Source organism: Halictus rubicundus, chromosome 16 (assembly GCF_050948215.1).
Source record: "Halictus rubicundus isolate RS-2024b chromosome 16, iyHalRubi1_principal, whole genome shotgun sequence".
Lineage (NCBI taxonomy): Eukaryota > Metazoa > Arthropoda > Insecta > Hymenoptera > Halictidae > Halictus > Halictus rubicundus.
Window position 1 is genome coordinate 4,900,246 of NC_135164.1, and position 23,114 is coordinate 4,923,359.

Here is a 23,114-nt window from a genome sequence, read left to right on the forward strand (position 1 = left end):
ATTCGGCGTCTTCGGTTGGTGCGTCGTCTTCGGTGGATAATGAATAAGACCAGCTGTCCTACACCAGCTGAAGCAGACAAATCGTAATTAGTCACAATTCAATGCAGGAACAAAAATAGAAGAACACGATGAATAGGAGAAGAAACGATGAGAATAAAAAAACGACGAGATACGAACTCTAAACCCCGTACACGGGTACGGCCTACCTAACATGCACAAGAGTGCGAATCTACCAGCTCACGAGAGCCAACCTAATACCAGCTCACGAGAGCCAAGCTAACCCCGCACACTAGTGCGGCCTACCCGACAAGAAACCAAGAAGAGTAGATGAAGTCAGAACTTCAATCTACTGAGGTGGCGCTTCGGGTCGCCCCGGGTTCGCCAATACCCGTACTCACCCCCAGCAGTGAGCCCCTGAGGGACCTCCGTTCGGAGGAATACCAATTTTATATTAAAAATATAATATAATATAATTTCAAGAATAAAAAGTTTTGAAAAGTCCCGACGCAAGTTCGAATTAGAAATACAGAAATAATAATTGACGGTGTTCGTTGAATCAACACTTATTCCAAAACAAAAAGTGTGTATTTGAATTGTTACTTACATAGAACCGATGAAAGTTGACCAAGGTGTGTGTGAGCGGTGAAGGCTTCCAAGAATCTCTGGCCCACCACGAGCTAGCTTAAGGTGGACCAAGGAAGTGTTAAATGACCCATGGTCCACCTTAAGCCAGCTAAAGGTAGACCAAGGCAGGTCAGTGATGTCCAGTGCAGCTCTGGAGAATCCCTGGTCAACTGGAAGGTAGGCAAGAGTGGGCCAGGGTGGTCAGGGTGGGCCAGGGCAGCTCCAAGGTCCTTCGCCCTTCTCGTCCCCCAGCACATCCGCTCCCTTCTGAGTGCGCACCTCGACTGACTGACCGAGCGCGGTCGCCGATCGGTTGCGCGGTGCGCGGTGCGCAACTCTCCCACCCCAATTAATTTCGGTAGATCTCGATCGCCGTGATAGTGATTATTGATAAATTTGTTATTTCTGGCTGTTTAATGTTTATAACTATTCCTTTTTGTAATGAGACCAACAAGCACTCCCTTGACCACCTTGCCATCTAATTATTTAGTAAAAATAAATTATAGAACTCGAGATAGAGAATAACTTTTAAGCCATGAATATTCGCACGCATTAATTTATCGAACACAATTAACTGGTAAATTGATTATTTCCAGCTGGTCAATGTTTATGACAATTCTTTTTGCCAACTACGTCGATAAGCACTCCCTTGACCATGTTGTTATCTAATTATTTAGTAAAAATAAATTATAATACTCGAGATACAGAATAACTTTTGAACCATGCATATTCCCACGCATTAAATTATCGAACACAATAGACTGATAAATTTCTTATTTCTGGCTGTGTAATGTTTACAACTTCTTTTTCCAAAGGCTCTGACAAGCACTCCTTTGACCATATTGCCACCTAATTTCTTAGGAAAGGTAAGTAATGAAATTCAAGATACAGAATAACTTTTAAATAAACATTCTCGTCTGTGATATTAGTTCCACAATATTAGTTCCGACCGATACGGTAGGGCGTAACCCAGAAATGGTAAGGGGACTCTAGAGCCCCGTGGATGTGAGACAAAAAATACATTGTCTGTGCTCATATGGTAATTGGTATACTCCTTTACCTCGTCTGTGGTGGCAGTATCCCGTCGGTAACGCGAGAAAACCATTGATTTTAAGCAATGTTGATACTTCAGATCGTACGTCAGGTTTAGGCAGTTCGCCTGCAGATGGATTCGACCATTTTTGAAAAAATTCATGGTTAGCCATATCACCGACGAGATATATCTCGTCGGTGGCCATATCCGTAACTATAGAATTCTTCTCTGCTATGGGAATCTGTACTGTAGAATAGATGCGGGAAATCACCTTTAAACTAAGAAAGACGCAAATTGTTGGAAAAGGAGCACAACTGTTGGAAAAATTATGAGTTCGGATGCAACAGATGGTTCACGCGCATGTAAGTGCACCGGTTTCATAAATTTTTACTTGTCGAGGTCGCAAAAGTATAATAGTTACACAAGTTTATTATCATTTTGCACGAATAGCAAACATGCAACCATAAATTCGCGCGAACAATTGCCGCTCAACGTTCGCTGCAATAGAACAATTGTTTAATTTATGTTCAGCAGTGGATCTCCTTTCCCATTTTCATTTTGCTAAATATAATCCATCAAAATCGATCATTTGAATTCATGGAAATCGCATAGATATATTACGTATATGAGATAGTATTACTAAATGGATGGTTAAAGGACATCATAGAGGTTGTCGTATTTATTGCGTTTGCAGTAAAGCTATCGACGAGCTTATATTGATTGATTGATTACATTTTTTTACATTTATTTGGTTTGAGTAAGATTTCGAAAATTGCCGTCAATAATGGATATTGGTCTTCCGAAGAGAAGATCATTGTAACGCAGCTGACGTATTTGAAACGCGAGGCGCATATAACGTAACTAATCCGTAGGCAAGCTAATCAATACTTCATATAGTAGCATAAGTTCTAGTTCTCCTGCATATTTCGCGAACATCGTGCGTCCTAGTTTTTGAAATAAGTTCCACGATTTCGTTAACAATAGCATTTCATTGCAAACGCATGATTTCTGAAAATATTATTTTTATGTTGAGGCTACTGTAAAAACGAGCAGTATAGATTAGTTTGAAGAACTTCCTTACAGACATAATCGTATTTGCCGGACGTATTCCGTCGGTTCGCCGTCAGATGGCTATCCATGTTCCCTGTTGCATACGTCAGTGATGGTCAGTGAACATACGCGTGGCGTTGGGAGAAGTTAGTGACTGTGTAATGACTCATATAACTGCGTTTGGCCGCTAATTTCTCAAGACGATGCTGCAAAAAAGAGACTCGAACGAATAACTAAGGGTATTCCGAATGAAATTTAACGAAGACAAGATCGTCTAATGCCTGTGGCGTCCAAAGATGATGTCTCTACAGCATGACATTGCCTGTTGCATTTCTGTTTTATTTATTTGCAATCTTGTCGATGCCGAGTACCAAAACTATCTAAACTACCAGGTACACAATCATTTTATGGCTATAGAATTTCTGTGTTCACTGTAACTTAGAGCAAAAATCATATATAGCAATTGATTGATCATTCTCCTCACAGCAAAGCGGATTGCATTTAGCTGACAGACGGTTTGGTTTCAACGAATACTCTGAGAATGAGTACACTGATACAAGTGACAGAGATAAGGGATCGTTGACATTGCAAACAGATTTATTATCCAAGAAGGGGCATGTCTCTGAAAGTGGTATAGATTCTGTTGCAGACTCCTCGAATACGTTAGATAAAAGTAAATATAATATTGGGTTTTGCATAATGGTATGCACATATCACATATTGCTGTAGGAGGCTAAAAGTTTGGAACATATATATGTATACATGTTCCGCAACTCTGTTACAAAGTGATGTCTATTGATGATACAAGACAATACCTTTTACAGCTTACAGAATTAACTGTTTCGTTCAAAGAACATATATTATGAAAATTCTATATTTTTATAAGGTCATACCTTTCGTAGTCATATTTTCAAGGATTACGTGCTTAGCATAATCCATTTAAATTTAAAAAATGTGACTGAAAAAAAATTATTTGCATAATAATATGTTCCTTGAAACCAAACAATTTCTCCCTTGAGCATTTACTAATATTATTAACCAGAGCCATTAAGGTACTGTGTATATGAATATATTCGAATTTTCTTAATCTACAGATATAGTATGGGATTCCAATTGGTCAAACAATTTAAAGTTTGGACAAATATCCGCAGTATCAATAGACCCAAGTGGCAACATAGGGGTGTTTCATAGAGGTTCACGTATCTGGGGCACCAATACATTTGATAATAATAATAAGTACATTCCGAATGATGGTCCAATTCCAGTAAATACTATACTTCTTCTGGATAAGTCTGGAAAAAAATTACTAGAATGGGGTAGAGATATGTTTTATTTGCCGCACGGATTAACAATCGATTCGTACGGAAACTATTGGGTTACTGATGTCGCTTTACATCAGGTATTTAAATTTGATGCCGAAGACATATCGGTGATGAAGAAGGTGGAAAAGTTGAGGAAAAGACAGTACACCTCTGAAAGAAACTTCCGTAATACTCGTAATGCCAACAACATGTTGCAAAATTATGACCCCAAACCGTCATTGATTCTTGGAGAAGTGTTTCATCCTGGTGACGATGACAAACATTTCTGCAAACCAACAGCAGTTGCTGTGGAGAGTAATGGTGACTTTTTTGTCAGCGATGGTTACTGCAACTCTAGAATTATTAAGTTCAATTCAAAAGGGGAGAAAATTCTGCAGTGGGGGCGACCTTGGGGAGAATCAGGTATTTTGTTACTTACAGCATGCAGGGCTGATCAGTAAGAACTATTATTTAACACAATACTATAACAAAATGCATTCACTTTGGATAAATTCAAGGTCTTGCTATTTGTGAAAATATATAAAAAAAATTGAATTGCATATGCCCAGTGAGACCAGTAGGAAATATTTTAGATGATAGTTCTTATCAACTTATCCTGTTTAATTAGAAGATAATATTGTTTATGACAATACATGAAAGAAATGTCTTAATTTGTAGAGAGTATGTATAGGCAAGCTCCTACGCCGAATGCATTCTATGTGCCACATGCGTTGGCTCTTGCCAGCGAGCATAATTTAATATTTGTTGCTGACAGAGAAAACGGTAGAGTGTTATCGTTCTCTGCAAACAATGGGACGTTCCAGAAAGAATATAGTCATCCTATAATCGGTACAAAGATATACAGCGTAGCGTATGCTAAAGAGAAACTTTATTTGATCAACGGTCCTGCTCCAAATTACGAAGTACATGTAAAAGGATTTGTCGTTGATATGCATACTGGAGAATTGCTGTCTCAGTTTGGCCCGAGTCACGACATGGATAGGCCGCATGACATAGCCGTTACCGATGATGGGTCTGAGATATATGTAGTGGAATTGAATAATCAAACAATGTATAGGTTTCAAGGTAAATATGCTTACCTATTGCAATATTTGTCAATGGTACAAGGACCATTCATAGACTCGTGGAACTCGATCGAATTTAAGTTTCGGAGTTGGAAATTATGAGTACGCTTCTTCCCCAGATATAAATGCATCCGTGCAAACTGGAAAGTCAGTGATAACGACGAAACCTCGTCACGAACCGGCACCTTTAACGGACAGTAACACTAACAATCCTTCCATTGGAGGTACTACAACAGCAACATTAGTCTTATCCCTTGTTACAGCAGCAGTCATTTTTATTGCCCTCTGTGTAGCAATTGCTGCAGTTGTAGCAAGATGTCAGAAAAGAGGTAGATTGTTTCAGTATGATGAATCTGCTGTCGAATTCTCAAAACTAGTCGAATAAGAGTATTGATTTGACTAATTTTGGGTTGTTAAGTAATAGTTGTGCACGCATGTCGATTAGTTTAGTCGGAAACCAAGCGTTTTTTCGTTAGTGACCTCGGACAGTAGTAAATTTTCTTGGTCTATCGTGTGCTATTTAGCAAAGCATAATTTTCCTCTCTCGATGGCTGCTAAGAGACAGATGAACGAGCGACGTTCACAGGCCGTTTTGAATAGCCTCCACTGAAACTGAAACACTGAAACTGTCGAGCTTTACGCTGTAAAATAATTGATAGGCTTTCGTACTGGCTTTGCACGTGTCTCATGCACTCCCAATGCTATTTTTATCGTTTTAGTAGGTAATTATTTATTTTACAACCGAGCGATTTTTAAGAATGTTTATACAAAGACTATTCTTAGAACAGTGCCAGTACAAGAGGATTTTGATCCTTATTTTTATTGCATTTATGATTTCTCGATACACTGATATTAATAGAAAACTTGGTACCTCGAGTTTCTGACGAAGGGATCTTGTTACGAGTACATATCATAAGTCGACAATCTATTTATTTCGCTTAACGTCCATTCAGAAAAGTAGAATAGTTGGTAATCTATATGTACTTAATTGTTGTGTAAATATTCTTTAAAACACCCTGTGATCGCACAAGCGTAAACGTATACTTTATTTATAATTTCATTACCATACTTGTACATCAAACGATAGTAGTACATATCGCGGATCGCGTCTTCCTTGAGATTTTTTACACTATATCTCGCGAGTATTTGGTTCGCAGAACGTTGCATCTTTCTGTTCTACCTCGAGTATATGACCGTTTGTTTATTTTACATGTGCATCTCTTGTAAAAGCAAATATATACGTGTTCTCATTTCAACGATGTATACGGTTATTGTCCTGCGTATTATCCTGTTCACATAGCTATCAACCAGCCATGTAAGTATTCGATTGTGAAAGATACATATACGTACAATACATTGCACGCTGCTTAGAACTCTACCAAGCCGATAGACTCGATCGCAAATTCAAAGCTAGTGTTGACGCAACTGCTACTTCGTGCGAGTGATACCGACACACATGAACTCCGTGTTCTGGTGTCGCACGAATTTTCTAATTCCGTTTGTTTTCGCAAACAGGATGTTTGTTGATTATGCGGAAAAGAATGCACTGGGAAGCGGAGAGGCGGGAAATCTTTAAACTGTCGAGCCTATTGGAGGGCAGAAGAGGCAAGGGTTTCAAGATATTCGAGAAGCGGCCGAATCCGCGAGACTTTAGTAAATTGAACACGGAACCGGAAACCTCAGAGGACGAACACCCGGAGAACAACCTCATGAGGGTGATTTAATGCGAGCGAACGGTCAACTGTTAAAAATTTCAAACGTCACAAGTTCAGTTCACTTACCGTGTCACTTGCTCCCCGTCCCCAAATTTGGGACGAAACTATGCTGCACAACCATACGTTTCGAACGCGAGGTTCACCGGCGCAGGATATGCAAAAATTATGTGTGAAAGCAAACGAGAGATTATTAGTTCAAGGTGAAAGTTCTGCGACGTTTTGTTTAAGGGAACAGTTCGATTGCTACAAATCGTTGTTTGCACTTCTCATCCTCGCGGTAAGTAGAATGCAATAGTAGAACGAAAATGTTTATAAACGCCCACCGATACAACGGTCTTCACACATAATTTCGATGTACCCTGTGCGTTGACACGTCGCAAATTGTTGCCTTCTAACGCTTAAGCGTCGCTTGTTCAGTTAAGTATACGTGATCACTTCAATTAGATCGAGTCAATCTACTTGTACAACTTTATAATGATTGAATGAAAAGCACTGACGTTGCCGGTTCCGTTAAGAATCCGATCATTGTGACACTGGTTCGTACAACTTGATTCACTCCGATTTTACATAAAATATTCCTATCGTACCTTTAAAGTATTTCAATCTGAAGAAGTATTAACATGTTTTTCTCGCTGTTGTGAGGCGAGACATGTATATATATATACATACATACATATATGTGTATTTTAAAATAATATTCGAGGTCGAGACGCATTTGCGAATAGTATTTTTGAGAAACTGCCACTATTTTCGTGTTGTTGTAGTTTTTCCGACGATCGCGACACGGTTTTAGTGAAAAGAATATTTTATTCTTGGCTGGATTCGAGTACTAGGAATTTGAATGTTTTTGGAACTGCGAGAGATTATATTCATTCCAACGACGAGCCACAAGGTAATCGCCATCTCATTTGTTGTACTAGCTAAGACTGTAAGATCAATGTAACGATTGTACGTTATAAACTTACGAGATGTAACTCCAAAGATAATATTTCTCTCGAAATACTATAACTTACCTGATAATAATGGCCTTGCAAAACGATATTTGGAAAGTGACCAAACATGTGCTATACATACATATTACCCGTCAATATCTGACTACAAATTCTATTATTCGATTGTATATCGTAAAACTATAACATATCCCTTTAAAGATACAAGAAGAAAACCTATTGAGTCTACGTTTGAACCCGAAACAAAACAATGTAACTATCTGTTGTACAGGGTGTCCAAAAAATGATGTACTTCCTTGAAAGGTGCGATTCCTAAGGTCATTCAAAAAAGTTATTTCAAATGACCTCGGGAATCTCACTTTTCAAGGAAGTGCAACACTTTTGGGAACAGCCTGTATTATTGTATACTCGTTACTGTTCTAAGCTTTAAGGACTGGTATACTTCGACTGTGTTCCACAAAGACAGTATTTTAAATAGTACCTGAAGAGAAACTTCCAAGTTCACCTTGTTTCAGTTCCTCCATTAAGTTTCGTCCATTGATTCTGCATTTCGACGGCGTAATCTAGTCCGTAAATGAAAGTACTTAAGTTAGTCGTTCGAATACGTTTTTCCTGTATATTGCTATTGAACATGATACGTGTACCCGCGAAACATGGAAAATGTATATATTCAAAATAAAAACTGTGTGTTTGTACAGCAGCGTCGTCGGCGTTCAGTCGAGTCGAGCAACGGTCGGCGGAGACGTTTGGCTTTTTGATAATGATTTATTTTACACACTTAGTTGTCCTCTATACACAACTATACAACGATACAAATTAAAATTCTTCTATTTATCACTAATTAAGGTCGTCGACGATAATGATCTGTGTTAGAGATGCGATAAAAGTCAGTCCATTCTTCCGCGACACATTCTGCCAAGTACATTCACCAGATATCGAAAACGCACGGGCCTAAACAGAACGTACGCGCAGAAAAAAACGCGTTCCGGTCGTGTACGAAAAATTCGCGCGACTATTAACTCGTTAGCCAATAATCGCGACAATACGACAGAGGTTCGGCCATGAGAGTTGGATTCCATCCACGCACGCAGATGATAAATAAATATTATTATCCTTCGCGCATTCAACCGGAAATATGGCGCATTTTTCGAGTGACACCTTATCGTTGCTCGCAGTGGCCAATCTTATGTTAAACATTCTGACGCGACATCGCTTATAAATAATGCAAATAGCTTGGCGAAACTAAACCGACAGCGGTACGCGCGGAGGAGCCGTGATTATATGTGCTGTCTTATGCGTTAGTGCCTCTACTGTTTCCATATTACTATAATGTAAAAAGGCCGTGTTACTGATCGAATCAAAATTGAAACTGCAGTGCAAAACTAGAAGGTTTTTAACAGACACAGAAATGAATCTCCCAAGAACCGAATTTACGACTTGGATCGAATTGTTTCTGTTTCGTGTAGTACACAAAAAGATTAATTTTTAAATGCAGATATTCTGACAAATTGGATCATTTTCTCGTTCTTTTTAGATTAAGAATTACACGTTTCTTCGGTTTTTTTGAACTCGTTGACCGTAATTCAAATTGAAAAGTTAAAATTTACCACTTTTAGATTCTCCAAATCGTAATGAAACTCGGTTTGCGCGACTATGTTAGGGCAAAAATGAGTGTTCGGTCAACTTAATTAAATATCGCCGAGCTCCTCCTCGCCTACTTCGTTCGCAGCGACAGTAGAAATGTGTAGCCTGCTGGAAAGCATAGACCGCGAGAAAGAAACGGGCAGAGAGTACCGAAAAAAGACCGGTAAACGAGGAGAATGAAGTTCGAGTCAGTCCAAGTACAAATCGTTTCATCCCGAACATAATTCGCACCAGCAGGATGAAGTTCTGTGAAACCTATCGTCACCTGACACGGCGTCTACACCATACTTTCCGTTTGTACATTAAAAATCGTATACGTTTCGTAATAATACACTGACAACTGCATATCGTTAATCCCATAGTTTTATCACTAACTTTTACCTAAGACTATCGTAAATTCGTAACTAGAATAATCGATCGCCGCGGATCACTGCTACCGGTCACCGCTTATGGTTCCCTTGCAATATCGTACGCGCAGCTCGTCGCTGTTCACTCGCACAGAAAAACCGTGCACACATGTATCAGCGGGGCCCAAAATATCACAATGTCCAAGTATACTTCGCGTTAGTTCGTTCGTTCGTCCGTAATTGGTGGAGGAATAGTCTCGCTTACGTTTATCAATTTCTTCGTTAATGTTAGACGTGTATCTCTATTTACAAAACTTACGCCTCGGTGTACAACAACGGAACAATCTATATTTATAGCGTTCTATACGGGGGGGGGGGGTACTTGGGAATGCAATATACGGAGGTGCTAAATTGCGCTTCAATTACACAAAGTACGGGTTTCCTTGTTGCATGCGAGACTCGATGGCGCACGCACTGCTTTCCTCGAGGCAAGCGAAACTTCTTCGACGCTAGAATTACCAGCGATGTCAAAACTCCAATGATTGTATTGATACAGCAATCGAGGTTAAATTAAATTAATCAGGATATGTAATCTTTTACCAACAAAAATTCAGGAAGAATGCTTCGCCAACATTTATACAACTTTAACGCCAATTCTTTGGAGGTGTCCTTCCCGCAATTTTCATTCTCGCGCTTCCGCCCCTCCTGCAAATCCTGTACTGTACATTAGAAATTAATTGAAATTTCTTCAGGCGAATTTTTACCGAATCCAGTCACTTTGATCGCTCGGTATTTCTAGTGTCGATCTTTAACACCGGGTCAGTCTTGACCCATTGCACACGTTTCGCGATATGAAATATTAAAATAATATCTAACGAAATATTATCTAACGACGTCCATGATACGCAGAAGAAAGGAACGTTTTAAAAATCGTTTTCAAAATCGACCCACCTCGTTACACTGTAAACGTGGGTCGCAATTGACCCGGAATCGGTTGGACGAGGGTTCGTTACATTCCGCTTCGTTTCGCGAGAGTCGAGCCAGTCCGTGCTCGAAGTACAAAGCCGAACAAAGAAAGACTAGCTTCTTTTCCTTGCGAGAGACTGTGCCGAATCGGCGTTCGCAGATTTCGATAAAACTTCGATAAAAAGCGGTTCCTAAAAAATATTCGACCGAGCAGCAACCACGTTCAATGTGGAAACTTTTAGAGCAGTATATTTTAGGAGGGAATCCAACGAAGCAGATCTTGCTTTGCAATGTTCACCACTGAAATATAAATAAATAAATAATAATTACATTAGCTCTAATCGTCTCCGTTTGATGTTTCGCGTGTCAAGTATTTCCTGAAGAGCCGCTTCCCCGCGGAGCACCAGAACAGTTTGCGAACGTCATTTCGGCGTGTTCCCTCGTTAGCGGTTAAACTTATACAACTCGTCGTTTATAGTTATTAAAGCTTAATGTGATCGTTGAACAGTGATTAGTCCGTCTGAACGAGGATCGAATACAGTTAAGATGATCGGCCGCGCAGAAAATCGTCGTTGCGCGGTTTCCGTTGGCTCTCGTATAAGTAGAGTCGTCGAAGAAAACAACGAGAAAACTGAATTCGTGGTTCTCCGAAAAAAGCGGGCGGTTACGGATCGTGTACGTTTCGCACACGTTATTGACCGGCCGAGATCGAAGCGATCGGCCGTTTTCGTCGTATGCAAAACTTAATAGTATTAATCGTAATCTATAATATATCTGTGTACGCCAATTTTCCCTATATTTACATACGTAATACTATAATAACTTGTCGTATACTTTTCGTTACACCGTTAATGCGATGCATGAATCTTACTCGAGTGAAGTCGTCGACCGTCGTGTCTCCCTTATGGTTTGCGATGACGAATCAAACGGAATCGTGAGAAATCCCAAACTATCTCCCAAAATTTAAGTATTCGTCCCGATATGCACGGACAAAGCAACGTTACTCCTACGAATGAAAATCTTCGGTTAAAACGTCGCGAGTACACGAGTGGCGGGAAACTGTTCGATCGGTATCGATGTTTGGATGTGACGCGAGAGCGTGTCAAGCAACCATTACGCCTTTTCAACGTTGCGCAGCTTCCGGGCGACAAGAATCGTTCGTCCTCTTCGATCGAAACCATCGCTGCGTGGCAGCGTGTCGTCGTCAGAACCGTTTCCTCCGCATACTAAACTCGAGGAAGTTGCAAGCTTTCGTTAGGATCGCAAAAGAAACGAGAAAATTTCGTTGTTACCGGGTCTCGATCCTGAACTAGCAACGACAGGCCACGGTTTCTCCGAGTTAACCGGGACTGTTTATCCTCTAAATAGAAACCGGACTATCTTCGTACGCACAGTCGGTCGTCGGTGTAACGGTAAACTCTTCAGCGTGGTTCCTCTTCAGCTTGGTGTCCGGCGGTGCTAACGGACAATCGAACGAAATTCTGTGTCGCGATGCTGTTCGTGGTTGAAATAGGCTAGGCTGCTGGTCACCGGCGACCGAACGAGGGCGCCAACCCCTTGGTCACTCGCATCCTGCACGTTGACCATTCAGAGCCCCTGTCCACGGGAGGAGCTGCGTTCTCTCTCTCTCTCTCTCTCTCTCTCTCTCTCTCTCTCTCTCTCTCCCGGCGTGCGTCACGACGAAACTTATCGCAGAGTTAATTTACCAGCGTAAAATCGAAGCACCTCAGTAAACGGAACTGTACTCTAAGTCGTGGGCGTATTGCGGTGGTCCTGCAGGCGGCGGCGGCAGCGGCTGCGGACTGTATTGTTGCGACGCGTCCGAGGCGCGACGCCTCAGCGCCGCGATACTGTGGGCGCCTCTCCAATCCGACACCTCCGTCGCGTTCACGTCGGCGGCCACGCAGGAAACACCGCCGCCGCCGCCGCCGCCTCCGCTGCCGGGAGTCGTCCCAGGCGAACCCTGGCCGCAGTTCAAGGACGAGCCGAGCCCGCCACCCTGACCGCCGCCCACGCTCGAACCTTCCGGGGAGCCTCGGGACGCTGACACGTGAACACCCCCTGCAAACAGAAACGTTGTCCATAAGCATTTCGTATCACCAGATCTCCTCGAGTTAAACTCTACGGCCTCTCCGCAACCCTTAACCTCAGGAACCCTGCGAAAACCTGAGGCGCAAGGAATCCTCTATCCAACACGTCTTTTTGTATATTAGGTTGGCAAGAAAGTAATTTCGGTATTTTTAGGTGAAATAAAATCCAATTTTTTTATCAAAGCAATGAACTTTAATCAATAAAATATTTTCCATCTTGTTCTATGATCTTTTGCCATCTTTCTGGTAGCTTCATAATTCCGCGCTCATAAAACTTCTGATCCTTGTCGGTGAAAAACTGATCCAAGTGCGATTTCAGACCATCATCATTAGTGAAAGTTTTACCATTCAAAGAGTTTTGTAAACTTCGGAATAAATGATAATCTGGTGGTGCAATGTCAGGGCTATACGGTGGATGTGACATCACTTCCCAACCAAGCTCCAATAACTTTCCACGTGTTACCAAAGATGTGTGTGGCCTAGCGTTATCATGGTGGAACACGATTCCTTTGCGATTTGCCAATTCTGGCCGTTTTTCTTTGATTGCTATGTCCAGTTTTGTTAGTTGTCGACAATAAACATCTGAATTGATGGTTTGGTTCCTTGGGAGAAGCTCAAAATACACAATACCTTTGTAATCCCACCAAACTGACAACATGATCTTCTTTTGGTGCAAGTCAGCTTTCGGCGTGGTTTGGGCTGATTCATCACGCTTCGACCATGATCGTTTTCGAGTTGTGTTATTGTAAACAACCCATTTCTCATCACCAGTGATGATTCGCTTCAGAAAAGGGTCGATTTCATTTCGTTTGAGATGCATATCGCATATGTTGATGCGTTGCGTTAAGTGAATTTTCTTCAAATATCGAGCATCTTAACGATTCGGAGACTTTTTAAACGTTATTCTATAGTTGTATGCGAGACATTTAACCTGTCTGCAATCTCTCGGACAGTTATATGACGATCCGATTCAATAATGGCTCTCATTTGGTCATCATCAACTTCAGATGGTCGACCAGAACGTTGGTCGTCTTCAAGTGAAAAATTTCCAGAACGGAATTTTTTAAACCAATTCTGGCACGTGCGTTCTGTTAAGCAATCCACACCATAAACTTCACATGTATCTTTTGTGAGCCTCGGCAGCTTTTTTACCTCTACGGAAATAAAAAAGCAATATGTGCCTATAATGTTCGTTTTTGCACTCCATGTTCAAATTCACACAGAACTAACAATTTTAATCAAAATTACGTGTAATTTGCTTCAAAAGTAACCTAAAAGATGCAGTTATGAAATGTCGGAAAGAAAACAAATGCAACGTTAACAGAAGTCAATCAAACAAAACATAAAGCCATCTATTAGTGAAAGCCGAAATTACTTTCTTGCCAACCTAATATTTGTCACGAAGAAAATTGTTCTTCTTTGCGGTAGATTTTACTTGTATGTCTGGACAATTTCCGAAAATTTGCAAGACAACCCTGAAGAACATTGGAGCTAGTTGTGTACAAGAGTTTACTGAACGTAGACGACTGTTTGGAAGTCATCGACAGTCCAAAAGAAATGGGAAGAATAGTTGAACGCCGAGCCATCAGCTAAGGCCAGAGGGTTGTTTATTTGCAAACAATTCGCCAGGCAAACACAGGCCGCACAGGGTCCTGGATTCTGAAGACGTTCCACGGTATCGTTGATCCAACATTGTTCGTGCTGTGCGTCGAATAGTCAGGCACGGAATCCCTTCGGCGGGACAGGTAGCGAAAGGGCAATTTACAGCTGCGATACCGCAGGTGCGCCTCTCGGACCGTTTCCTTTCTTCGCAGGAGATATTAATACGGTAGGCTCACAAAGTGCGTGGGGTGCGCGCTGCTACCGGGTGTCGTAAAGTCGTTTCCGCTTCTCTCCGTGCGCCACGTTGGTGGCCCCGCCGTGAAACAACGGGGAAAAGGGATCTTTTTATGGCGGCATCCGCGGCGAAAGCACAAGTTTGCGGAGGACTATGACCGCCCCTTTTAGCGAGCTACACGGAACAATGGAATAGATAATGGCGTCGACGAGCCTGATCCCGGCGGCGCGGCGTTTCCTTGCCTGTCAATTTCGCTGAAAAATCTCGGCGATTTACAGGCTGTTTACCGAATGCTAGTCGTCGTAAAAATTTGAAAGAAAAAAAAGTTGCGCATCCAGCGTTGCGCTTTCGCTACGTCGGATTTACACGGCGTTTGGAACGAGGGTTGATAAAATTTAGTGGCACGCACATTTTTATGGACACAGCGAAACCCTCATGTCGGGGAATAAAATTATACCCGCTATTTTACAAACTAGTGGCGGAAACTGTGTATTTGCGTTAGCCAGTTTATTTCGTGGAGACAATTGCCTCGAAGCGGCGTAAAACGTAAGGAAACTGTAACAAAGGAAAAGAGGTTGAGAGACCGTGTACTATAGCGTCCAGAGAGCAAGCCTAGTTTCCGAGAGCAGCTGTATTCCTGTTTCGAGGGCGTTTCGTCGCGCGCGAACCGAAAATCGGGCATTTTTCGGGGGCCCCGGTTAATTTACACCTCATAGAGGTCTGTTTGCTCGGCGTTGGTGGACGAGAATAAACAAAATAGAATTCCGTAATCGACTTGAAGACCGGCAGACTGCGGTCGCGCTACCGTTCGATGCTAATCATCATCGGAAACCGAAAAATAAGGCGCTGCTCTAAAAGGTGTTTGTCGTAGGCATTACCGGACAAGTAAAAGCGGATAACTGACTACGGTGTCAGCCTGGTCTGGGTATATTGGCGTCCACCTTAAACGGAGTCCACACGAACACCGTGCGCACGGTAAATCGCGGCTGTGGAACGGCGATTTTTTTCTTTTCGGCTGACGCTACCTGCCCCGCGGCGATAATACGTGATAATTGACACCTTGTACGTGTTACGTGTGTAAACATGTAAGTGTTCGCGTTTCAGACACGTCCGTGTTCGCGCGAACATTGTGAAACTGTGCTACACCCAAAGGCAGTTTCGCCATTAGCCTGAACCCCTAACTGTTCGCGCGAACACCGTCGAATCGATCCGTGTATCAACGATTGTTCCAACAGCGGTCGAACGTGCGGCTAGGACAATCAGAGAAAGGGTCCTCGTAGGTAGAAATGATATGACGATGAGGTAGAAATTAACAGAATGTTGCGTGGGCTAGTTTAATTGTCCGAAAAGAAATATGATCATTGCAATCATTTTGCGATGCAACAAGGCTGGCACTATAATGCTAAAAATCTTCGTACGCTGACCTCAAAGAATATTGTACTGTTTGATGTATTTTAGGTGTCTTGAATTTTGAAACGCTGCTCAGTTACTCTAGAAGACTGAAATGAAATGGACACGTCGCGTCGCGGCAAAAGGTTAAAAGAGAAAATGTCTACAGACTTCTCGCACGACGGGAAAATTCGAAGTTGGTTAAGAAGCGTTCGTATTTTTTTAAGAATTTCCCATCCGTCCAGACCCCGTTTACTTTCGTCACCGATATCGCTTTTCCATTATCCATCAGACGCCGAAAAAAAAAAACCTCCATTATAAATAAGCGCTCGGACAAGCGGCGAAAATTTCAGGGGGAATGGAAAAAAATCCGTAGATCTTAGGAGTTGTTGACCTCAGGAAATCGACGGTGCCGGATTAATCCGTTTCTACGTGTCAATATGCATTTATCGGTAGCAGCATTCGATATGATGTTTTTAGGTCATACGTAATACCGGCCGCGTCGAAGCTCGCGGTTTTGCCTTCGTTCTGGAAGCAATTACGCGGGAGCACGGAGGTTGGCGCGCAGCGAGATGAACTTTATGATATTTGAACGCTCGAAATGGATATTTCTCTAATCAATTATCGATAGTTCGATTACGCGTTCCCTTCGCGGAGACACGGTTTTTCTTTTGCGGAGCCCGGATCAACGAACTCCGTCGACGTCACCGAAACGTGTCCCTTTTTGTACGGTCTTCTTCTCTTCGGGTAATTTCACGCTAATACACGAAAAGCCGATGGACGGTCTCTCTCTCCCGTGTCTCTTATTCTCGGCCGACGCGACGGGTTCGCGACTGTGTTTCTCGGAGAAGGTTTCCACTGTAGCCATTCATGGCTCCGTGAGGTCGGGACGTGGAAGAGAGGCCTCGACGAAGCGAACGCCGCGGCGAACAGAATTTCGTGAGACAAAGAATTTCACACACGCCTCATCGTCGGACACCGTCGAAGGTACAAGGTCTCCCCCGGATAAGGTGAAGCGTAACTCAACCAAGACAGGTTGCATCGGGATGTTATGGTAAACATACAGCGAAAGATCTCGCACCTAGGTGCGAGACCAGGCACGGTGTTTGCCTGCGTAAACAGACGAGAGGACGGAGTTTATGTTTCTGTCTCAAATTCCTTGCATGCAGCCGCATAACCCCTTCGAGCGATAATGCACCGTAACGTTTAACGACTTCGTCAAAGAGGCACCGGGTTCCTCGATACTGTTTGCACGCCGTCTTCTTCAGGGGGGCCACGGTCCAAAAGTTTGGCAAGACGATTATCGAACCGCCTATAAGCGTCTGCGTTTCTGCGTCGCGTTAATGCCTCGTCCTCCGACGGGAATAGAAAATCTTCCTCTCCCGAAGATCCGTTTCGCCGCTGAGTCGCGGCGATTTAACCCCGCGTAACGGACCGAGAAAATATTTTTTTCGCAATCGAAAACCCCCTACACGGGAAAAATCGTGGTTCCAAAGCTGTGCAACGATGCCTTCAGCCTGCACATTCAGCTCAAAATTGGAAATTTTCATAAAAATTTGTGAAACTAGCAAAAAAGCTGAAAATCATTAGCCCGGAGGGGAACAAGGGTATTTCGCAAAAGGGTGTAAATAATTATTTTGCGGAGGTGTAATTATTGTAGATCTGGACATCTCCGAGGATGATTCGAAAAAATATCGCGGTCGATTTGAATAATCGAGAGGTCCGATATTGCGGTGGTGGTTCGTGTGTCGAGCAACGTTAATCTACGTGCAGGATAGACTTACCAAGGGAATTTAGTCCGTAACTAGCTTGATAGACGGTCTGCGATGGACTGCTGATCGGGAGGCCAGAATTACCGAGACCCAAGCTCGAGCCGAAGCTCCCCGTGCTTTGCTGACCAAGTTGCCCTAAACTTTGCCCGAAACCGCCCATTCCCATGCCTCCCTGCCCCAGTTGTCCAAGACCTGTAAAACAAGCGGTTTCGATTAAACGCGTCGTGGTCCCGGCGTCGATAAACCCGGACGACCGGTTCTGGTAGGAAAAGAGGGCAGGGCAAACGGAAATGATGATACGAGTGCGGTTAATTGAAACTACCCCGATTGGCGTCGTCGTCGTCTTAATTAAATTAGATCCGGACCGCTGTCAAAACTTTGTCTACGACATATTTAAAGACACCCGGCGTTGCTACCGTTCCATCGCGGCGGCCGCGAGAACGTGCCCGTTATGAAGCCGCGCGATGACGGGCGGAATTGAATCTAATTAAAGTAAAATCGAGCAATTTGTTGGTTTCAAATGATCCTGTTGTTCCGGCGGCGAGCGTGCCGGGGTAACCCGACTCTGAATTTTATGAGGGGCAATTAATAGTCACGTCTCGCGGGACGCAACGAAAGTGATTGAAGTTCCGCCGCCAGGTGATATCCCTGGCGGTGCGGTGCCGTTTCCGAGACGATCATTGACATATGGAAATCACGAGGATCGTCGACGCCTGCCTGACTGCCTGCCTGCCTGCCTCTCCCTGCCTGCCCGCCTGCCTGCCTGACTGACTGACTGCCTGCCTGACCTGTTCCCATTCCCCATCTATCAGCAGGTCCGTGGAACATCCCGGCGCCGCACAGATCCGAGGTCATCGGGCCGAATGGCGGCAGACCGTGAGAGGGTAGCAACGTGCCCGTTGTCCGGAACACCGAGGGCGTCTTCTTCTTCTTCTTCCACTTCGCCCGCCGATTTTGAAACCACACCTGCAACGTGCCAATTCGCTCGTTCAGAATCTACCGAAACAGATTCGCAGGCAGCTACAGTGGGACTCTGTTCGAATCTCTCAGGGAACATGACGGTTCAGACAATTGGATCGTTCGAATGATAGGAGCCCACTAACTGTTCTACTATCGTTTCTTGATGCCCGTATAACTAGATTTTACACTCATCTATGTGGATAAAGTGGAACTCCATTTCTCCAAATTGTACCATGGGCCAAGACTGTCTACATCGTTATCGTTTCTATTATTCATACAATAGGAACCGATGCTCGTATAGATGGATTCATAGTCACTTGCTTAAATATGTAGACAGTGTGGTTTCTTTGTGTCTCGAGTATCAACAGAAAACGCGTTGTGATTGTATTTAGCGGTATGTCGCGAGTAATTATTGGACACTGTCACCACTGAAATAATTAAGCCTGCGCGTTATACGTAATCTGACACGGCAACTTGTGGAAGTGTGTTTACCACTTGCGCAAGTTGTTGCCAGTATTATTTCCGCATTTTTGAAAATTGTTACTCGTTTTCGCACCGATGCGAAACTAGATGAGAACAGCATCTCTTTCAGGGCTGAAGCTATCTTTAAGTATTTCGTTGCAGGAGCGTCGTTTCGTAGAACGCAATGAACACACACTTTGACGTAGTGTTCCAAGGGCCGTATCGTTTCGACCAATCCGGTACAGTGTTAATAAAAGGATGAAAAACCACTAAACACTGTGGGGGTGGTAGACGTTTAAAGCGCACCGTATTTCGTCGCAATGGCGTCGCGTAATTTTGACCTATCCGGTAGTGTCTAGTGTTAATTTCTCCCGGAAGGGTGAAAACCATTGACCGCTGTGGGGGTTGGTAGACGTTCGAACCGCACAGTGTTTCATCGGAATGGCGTCGCGTCGTTGTGACCCATCCAGTAAGTGTGTGGTGTTAATTTCCACCGAAAGTACGAAAACCATTGAACACTGTGGGGGTTGGTGAACGTTCAACGTATTTCGTTGCAATGGCGCCGTTTCGTGGAATACAGTGACAGAGAAGGACGCGTAGCTTGGTCGCTGAACAGGGCGAATCCAATAAGCCGAGCCAGCCGGACTTTTCCGCGACTCGAAATTCGGCTGCGGGATGTTAAGATGTCCCTGGGCGTTACGACAATATCTTCGACCCCACGGCGAGTAGCTATTAGCCGACGTTATGAGCTGTTGATTCTGGCCACGTAGTGGCCCCCTAAGCTGCCGGGGTCCCGGGGACTTGATTTATTGATATCGCATGCAAAGCCCACCCCTGCGTTCTCCGATATACCCTCGCCCTACAACCCCCACCATTTCCCGGCCGCCCTGCTCCACACCACCAGCTACAGTCCCTTTCCTGCCGCGGTAAAGCACGCTATAGCCATCTCATATGTGCCCATAAATTAGTACTTTAGCATTAGAGCGCGATGCGCGCTTGCGCCTCCGACGCACACGTAGCAACGCGTTACCTGCGAGAGAAACGGCTGGCGGAAGCGAGACAGCCGGCCACCGCGGAGCAAGGGGGTGGAGACACCCTCTGCTAACATGCAGGGATTATACGAATCTAATTGGATATATGGGATTTACAGGCTCCAGTGTACTCCAGGTATTGCCAGAAAGCGATCGTCGGATTTCTACGGCGAAAGGCGGTTTGTTACCGACTTCGCCAGGCTACGGGAAACCGGCTAGGAGTGCCCGTTGTTATTGTTATTCCGATCGATCGATTATCAGCCGCATTTCGAAAGTCACTCTCTCCGGCTACGACCCTTCGGCGAATGAATATTCACAGAGTTACACGTGATCAGGTAATTACCTTGAATGTGTACTTAAAAAATCCAACGATTATATTTACATTAAATATTCATCTGTATCGGAATGGTAAATAGAGACGCAGTGATGTACGCGAAATTTCATCCGAATCCACAAATAATTATATCATCGATACATTAAACAATTATTAACACTAATTTCGGCTGCATCGGCATGTTCGCTCAAGGGTTAATGAGAAATGGCGAAAAGCGTACCAGCGAATTATAACTTTATCAGGCTGTGTCGGTCTTCGCGCAAAATTAAAATTGCCTACTCCAGTAGCAATGATAAAGAATAACCGATTTGAAATAACATTTCAGGTTCTACGTTTTAAGGTTCTCCGAACGCATATGAGAAGAATAATACATGTATCTCGTTCCATGAACAAGATTCGCCCAGATCGGTTGTCCAGCTGTTCGCAGCGGCAAAATATTCGCAACACCGTCGGCGGACGAACGATCTCAAAGAGCGAAGTCATTAACTCGGCTCGAAGACGAGCGATCGGTCGCGGAGACGGCGATATCGGGGCCGGTCGACGAAAGCTCTCGTTTTGCGTGCAGTTATTTCATAACAGGAGTCATTAGCATTCACCTGCGTTAATTAACGGAAGTTCTGCGGTACGTGTACCATCGGCCACGGGCGCGATGGAGAGGGTGGGCACGTGATAATGCGCGATATATGCCTCGACAGAGTCCCTTGTGCTTTTTCCCTCTTCTGGCTTGCATCGTCGATGCTCACGCGGCGTGTAACAGCAAATTATCCACGGGCTTTTAGCCGTAGTTCTGCCGTAGTTGTACCGTGAAATCGACGCAACCACACCCACCAATGCCGCAAGAAACATTGACATCGCGGGGTTCGGTTGACAGCGGGCCGCAACAGAGACAGAGCCCGGTCTGCCTCACGCGAAAGATCACCGTTGTCGTCGCGAGGGTTGCCGAAGCGACGTCTTTTCCGTCTCTTACGCGCGAGAACCTACGAGATATTCCATCCTTGCGTGGGTGTGTTGGCCAACGTCGCCGACGCGACGGCTGCTGCTGCGCCAATGGGAGCTGCACGCACACCGATTCGATCGCGGTGCACTTAACACCACCCAGCTCTAATGCCATTCTCTCGTCACGACCGTCCATCCTTGAGAGACAACGGACGTGCCAGATGTTCCGAAGCCTCGTCGGATCAAACCGATATCCTGGCAGAGACCAAATTTCTGCAGGCTGCTTCGCCAGCTAATTAAGACGTTCGTTCTTCGAACAGTACAGGTTTTCCAAAGAGTCCGATCAATATCTATTGCAATAATTTCTATTTAATTTCTGTAATAAATTCTATCCCATTGCTGTCACTATGTGAGCATACAATGAATATCAAATTTCTTCTTTCAGGAAATTATAAACGACAAGAAAAAGGTCTACGCAATGTGGTCTGTAATGTTAGGCACGCAGTGGCTTCATTTTGTCCTGTTCTAAAAATGCTTCAACGCATTATACCTCGTTTAGTGTTTCTTTTTTAAACACGACCTAGAAGGAAATCAACCAGGCATGTGAGTCAATGGGTTAAAAGAGCTATTACGTGCGTACATCTCAAATTTTGTGTAAGTTGGTTGACATAATGCATTTTGATTATTAGACTTCTTAGTGCGTTCAACTCTTTTTCCATGAAATATAATAGTATCACGTGTCCGATAATACCGATGAAATCGTTCCTCGTTTATGCAAACCGCGTTCCCGTCGACGACTATCGCGCATATCTATGAAATTGTGTTAATTATAAATATCACTATTCGACCCCCGCTATGATGGGAACGAAACTATCGTACCCTATGATGTCACGCGGACAAAGCTGATTCGTACGTACTGTTCCCGGGCTAATTGCATACCTGGCATGATCGATAGATTCTCGTCCATTAAATTCATATATAGCTTAAAAATCGGCGCACTATCGTCACCGAAAGGTTCCAAATTGATGATTCTGCTATCGGCGTATCTATCAAATAATATCGTTTTTGGACGGTCCAGATGGAAACGCAAAACTTCGAAAGAAACCCATTAATTTCTCCAACCTGTCCGTCATCCTAAATGTTCAGACTTCAAGTAAAATTTCCAGAATGTTTCATAAAAATTTCAAAATCCCATGCATGGAGAAGTCTATCGATTTTTGTTATTAAAAGACAAAAGATCCTTTCGACTAAAAAATCCCTTCTGATAGAAATGAAACAAAAGCATTAGCAATTTTTACTCGTACACGTATTTTCTTATATTTTATAAATTAGCACGAGCAATAAATGCATGAAGCTCCGCAGTTCAGTTACGACTAGACCGCGGACCTTTATGCAAAATAAAAATATGCATCGATTGAAAAAAACAGGAACCATCTAAAAAATTGTTTGTTGCTTTAATACTTTGAACCAGTCAGAAATAATACATCGGCGATCGTAAATTCGTTTAATCTTTTCACTATTTTAACCCTTTCCACTCGAGTGGTGACTCTGAAGCACTAGAAATTGTTGTGGCATTATTTCAAAGAAA

General features: G+C 43.4%; 2 protein-coding genes across 2 annotated transcripts in view; one reads left to right on the top strand and one right to left on the bottom strand.

Annotated features, from left to right (window-relative positions):
• Nucleotides 1-2,805: 2,805 nt before the first annotated feature.
• LOC143362069 (peptidyl-alpha-hydroxyglycine alpha-amidating lyase 1) lies at nt 2,806-7,174 on the top strand. Its single transcript, XM_076801904.1, has 6 exons — nt 2,806-3,099; nt 3,194-3,380; nt 3,802-4,431; nt 4,687-5,094; nt 5,213-5,422; nt 6,609-7,174. The coding sequence occupies exons 1-6, from the start codon at nt 3,004-3,006 to the stop codon at nt 6,815-6,817; spliced, it is 1,740 nt and encodes a 579-aa protein (XP_076658019.1). The 5' UTR covers nt 2,806-3,003; the 3' UTR covers nt 6,818-7,174.
• A 494-nt stretch (nt 7,175-7,668) lies between these two features.
• The window catches only part of Otp (orthopedia homeobox), a 41,098-nt gene continuing 25,652 nt past the window's right edge, over nt 7,669-23,114 (bottom strand). Inside the window, exons 4-7 of the mRNA XM_076801914.1 lie at nt 18,592-18,769; nt 17,816-17,995; nt 10,701-12,776; nt 7,669-10,573 (exon numbers count right to left, since the gene is read on the bottom strand). Coding sequence (XP_076658029.1) covers nt 12,442-12,776; nt 17,816-17,995; nt 18,592-18,769 — 693 coding nt within the window. The 3' untranslated portion in view covers nt 7,669-10,573; nt 10,701-12,441. The remainder of the gene's footprint in view (nt 10,574-10,700; nt 12,777-17,815; nt 17,996-18,591; nt 18,770-23,114) is intronic.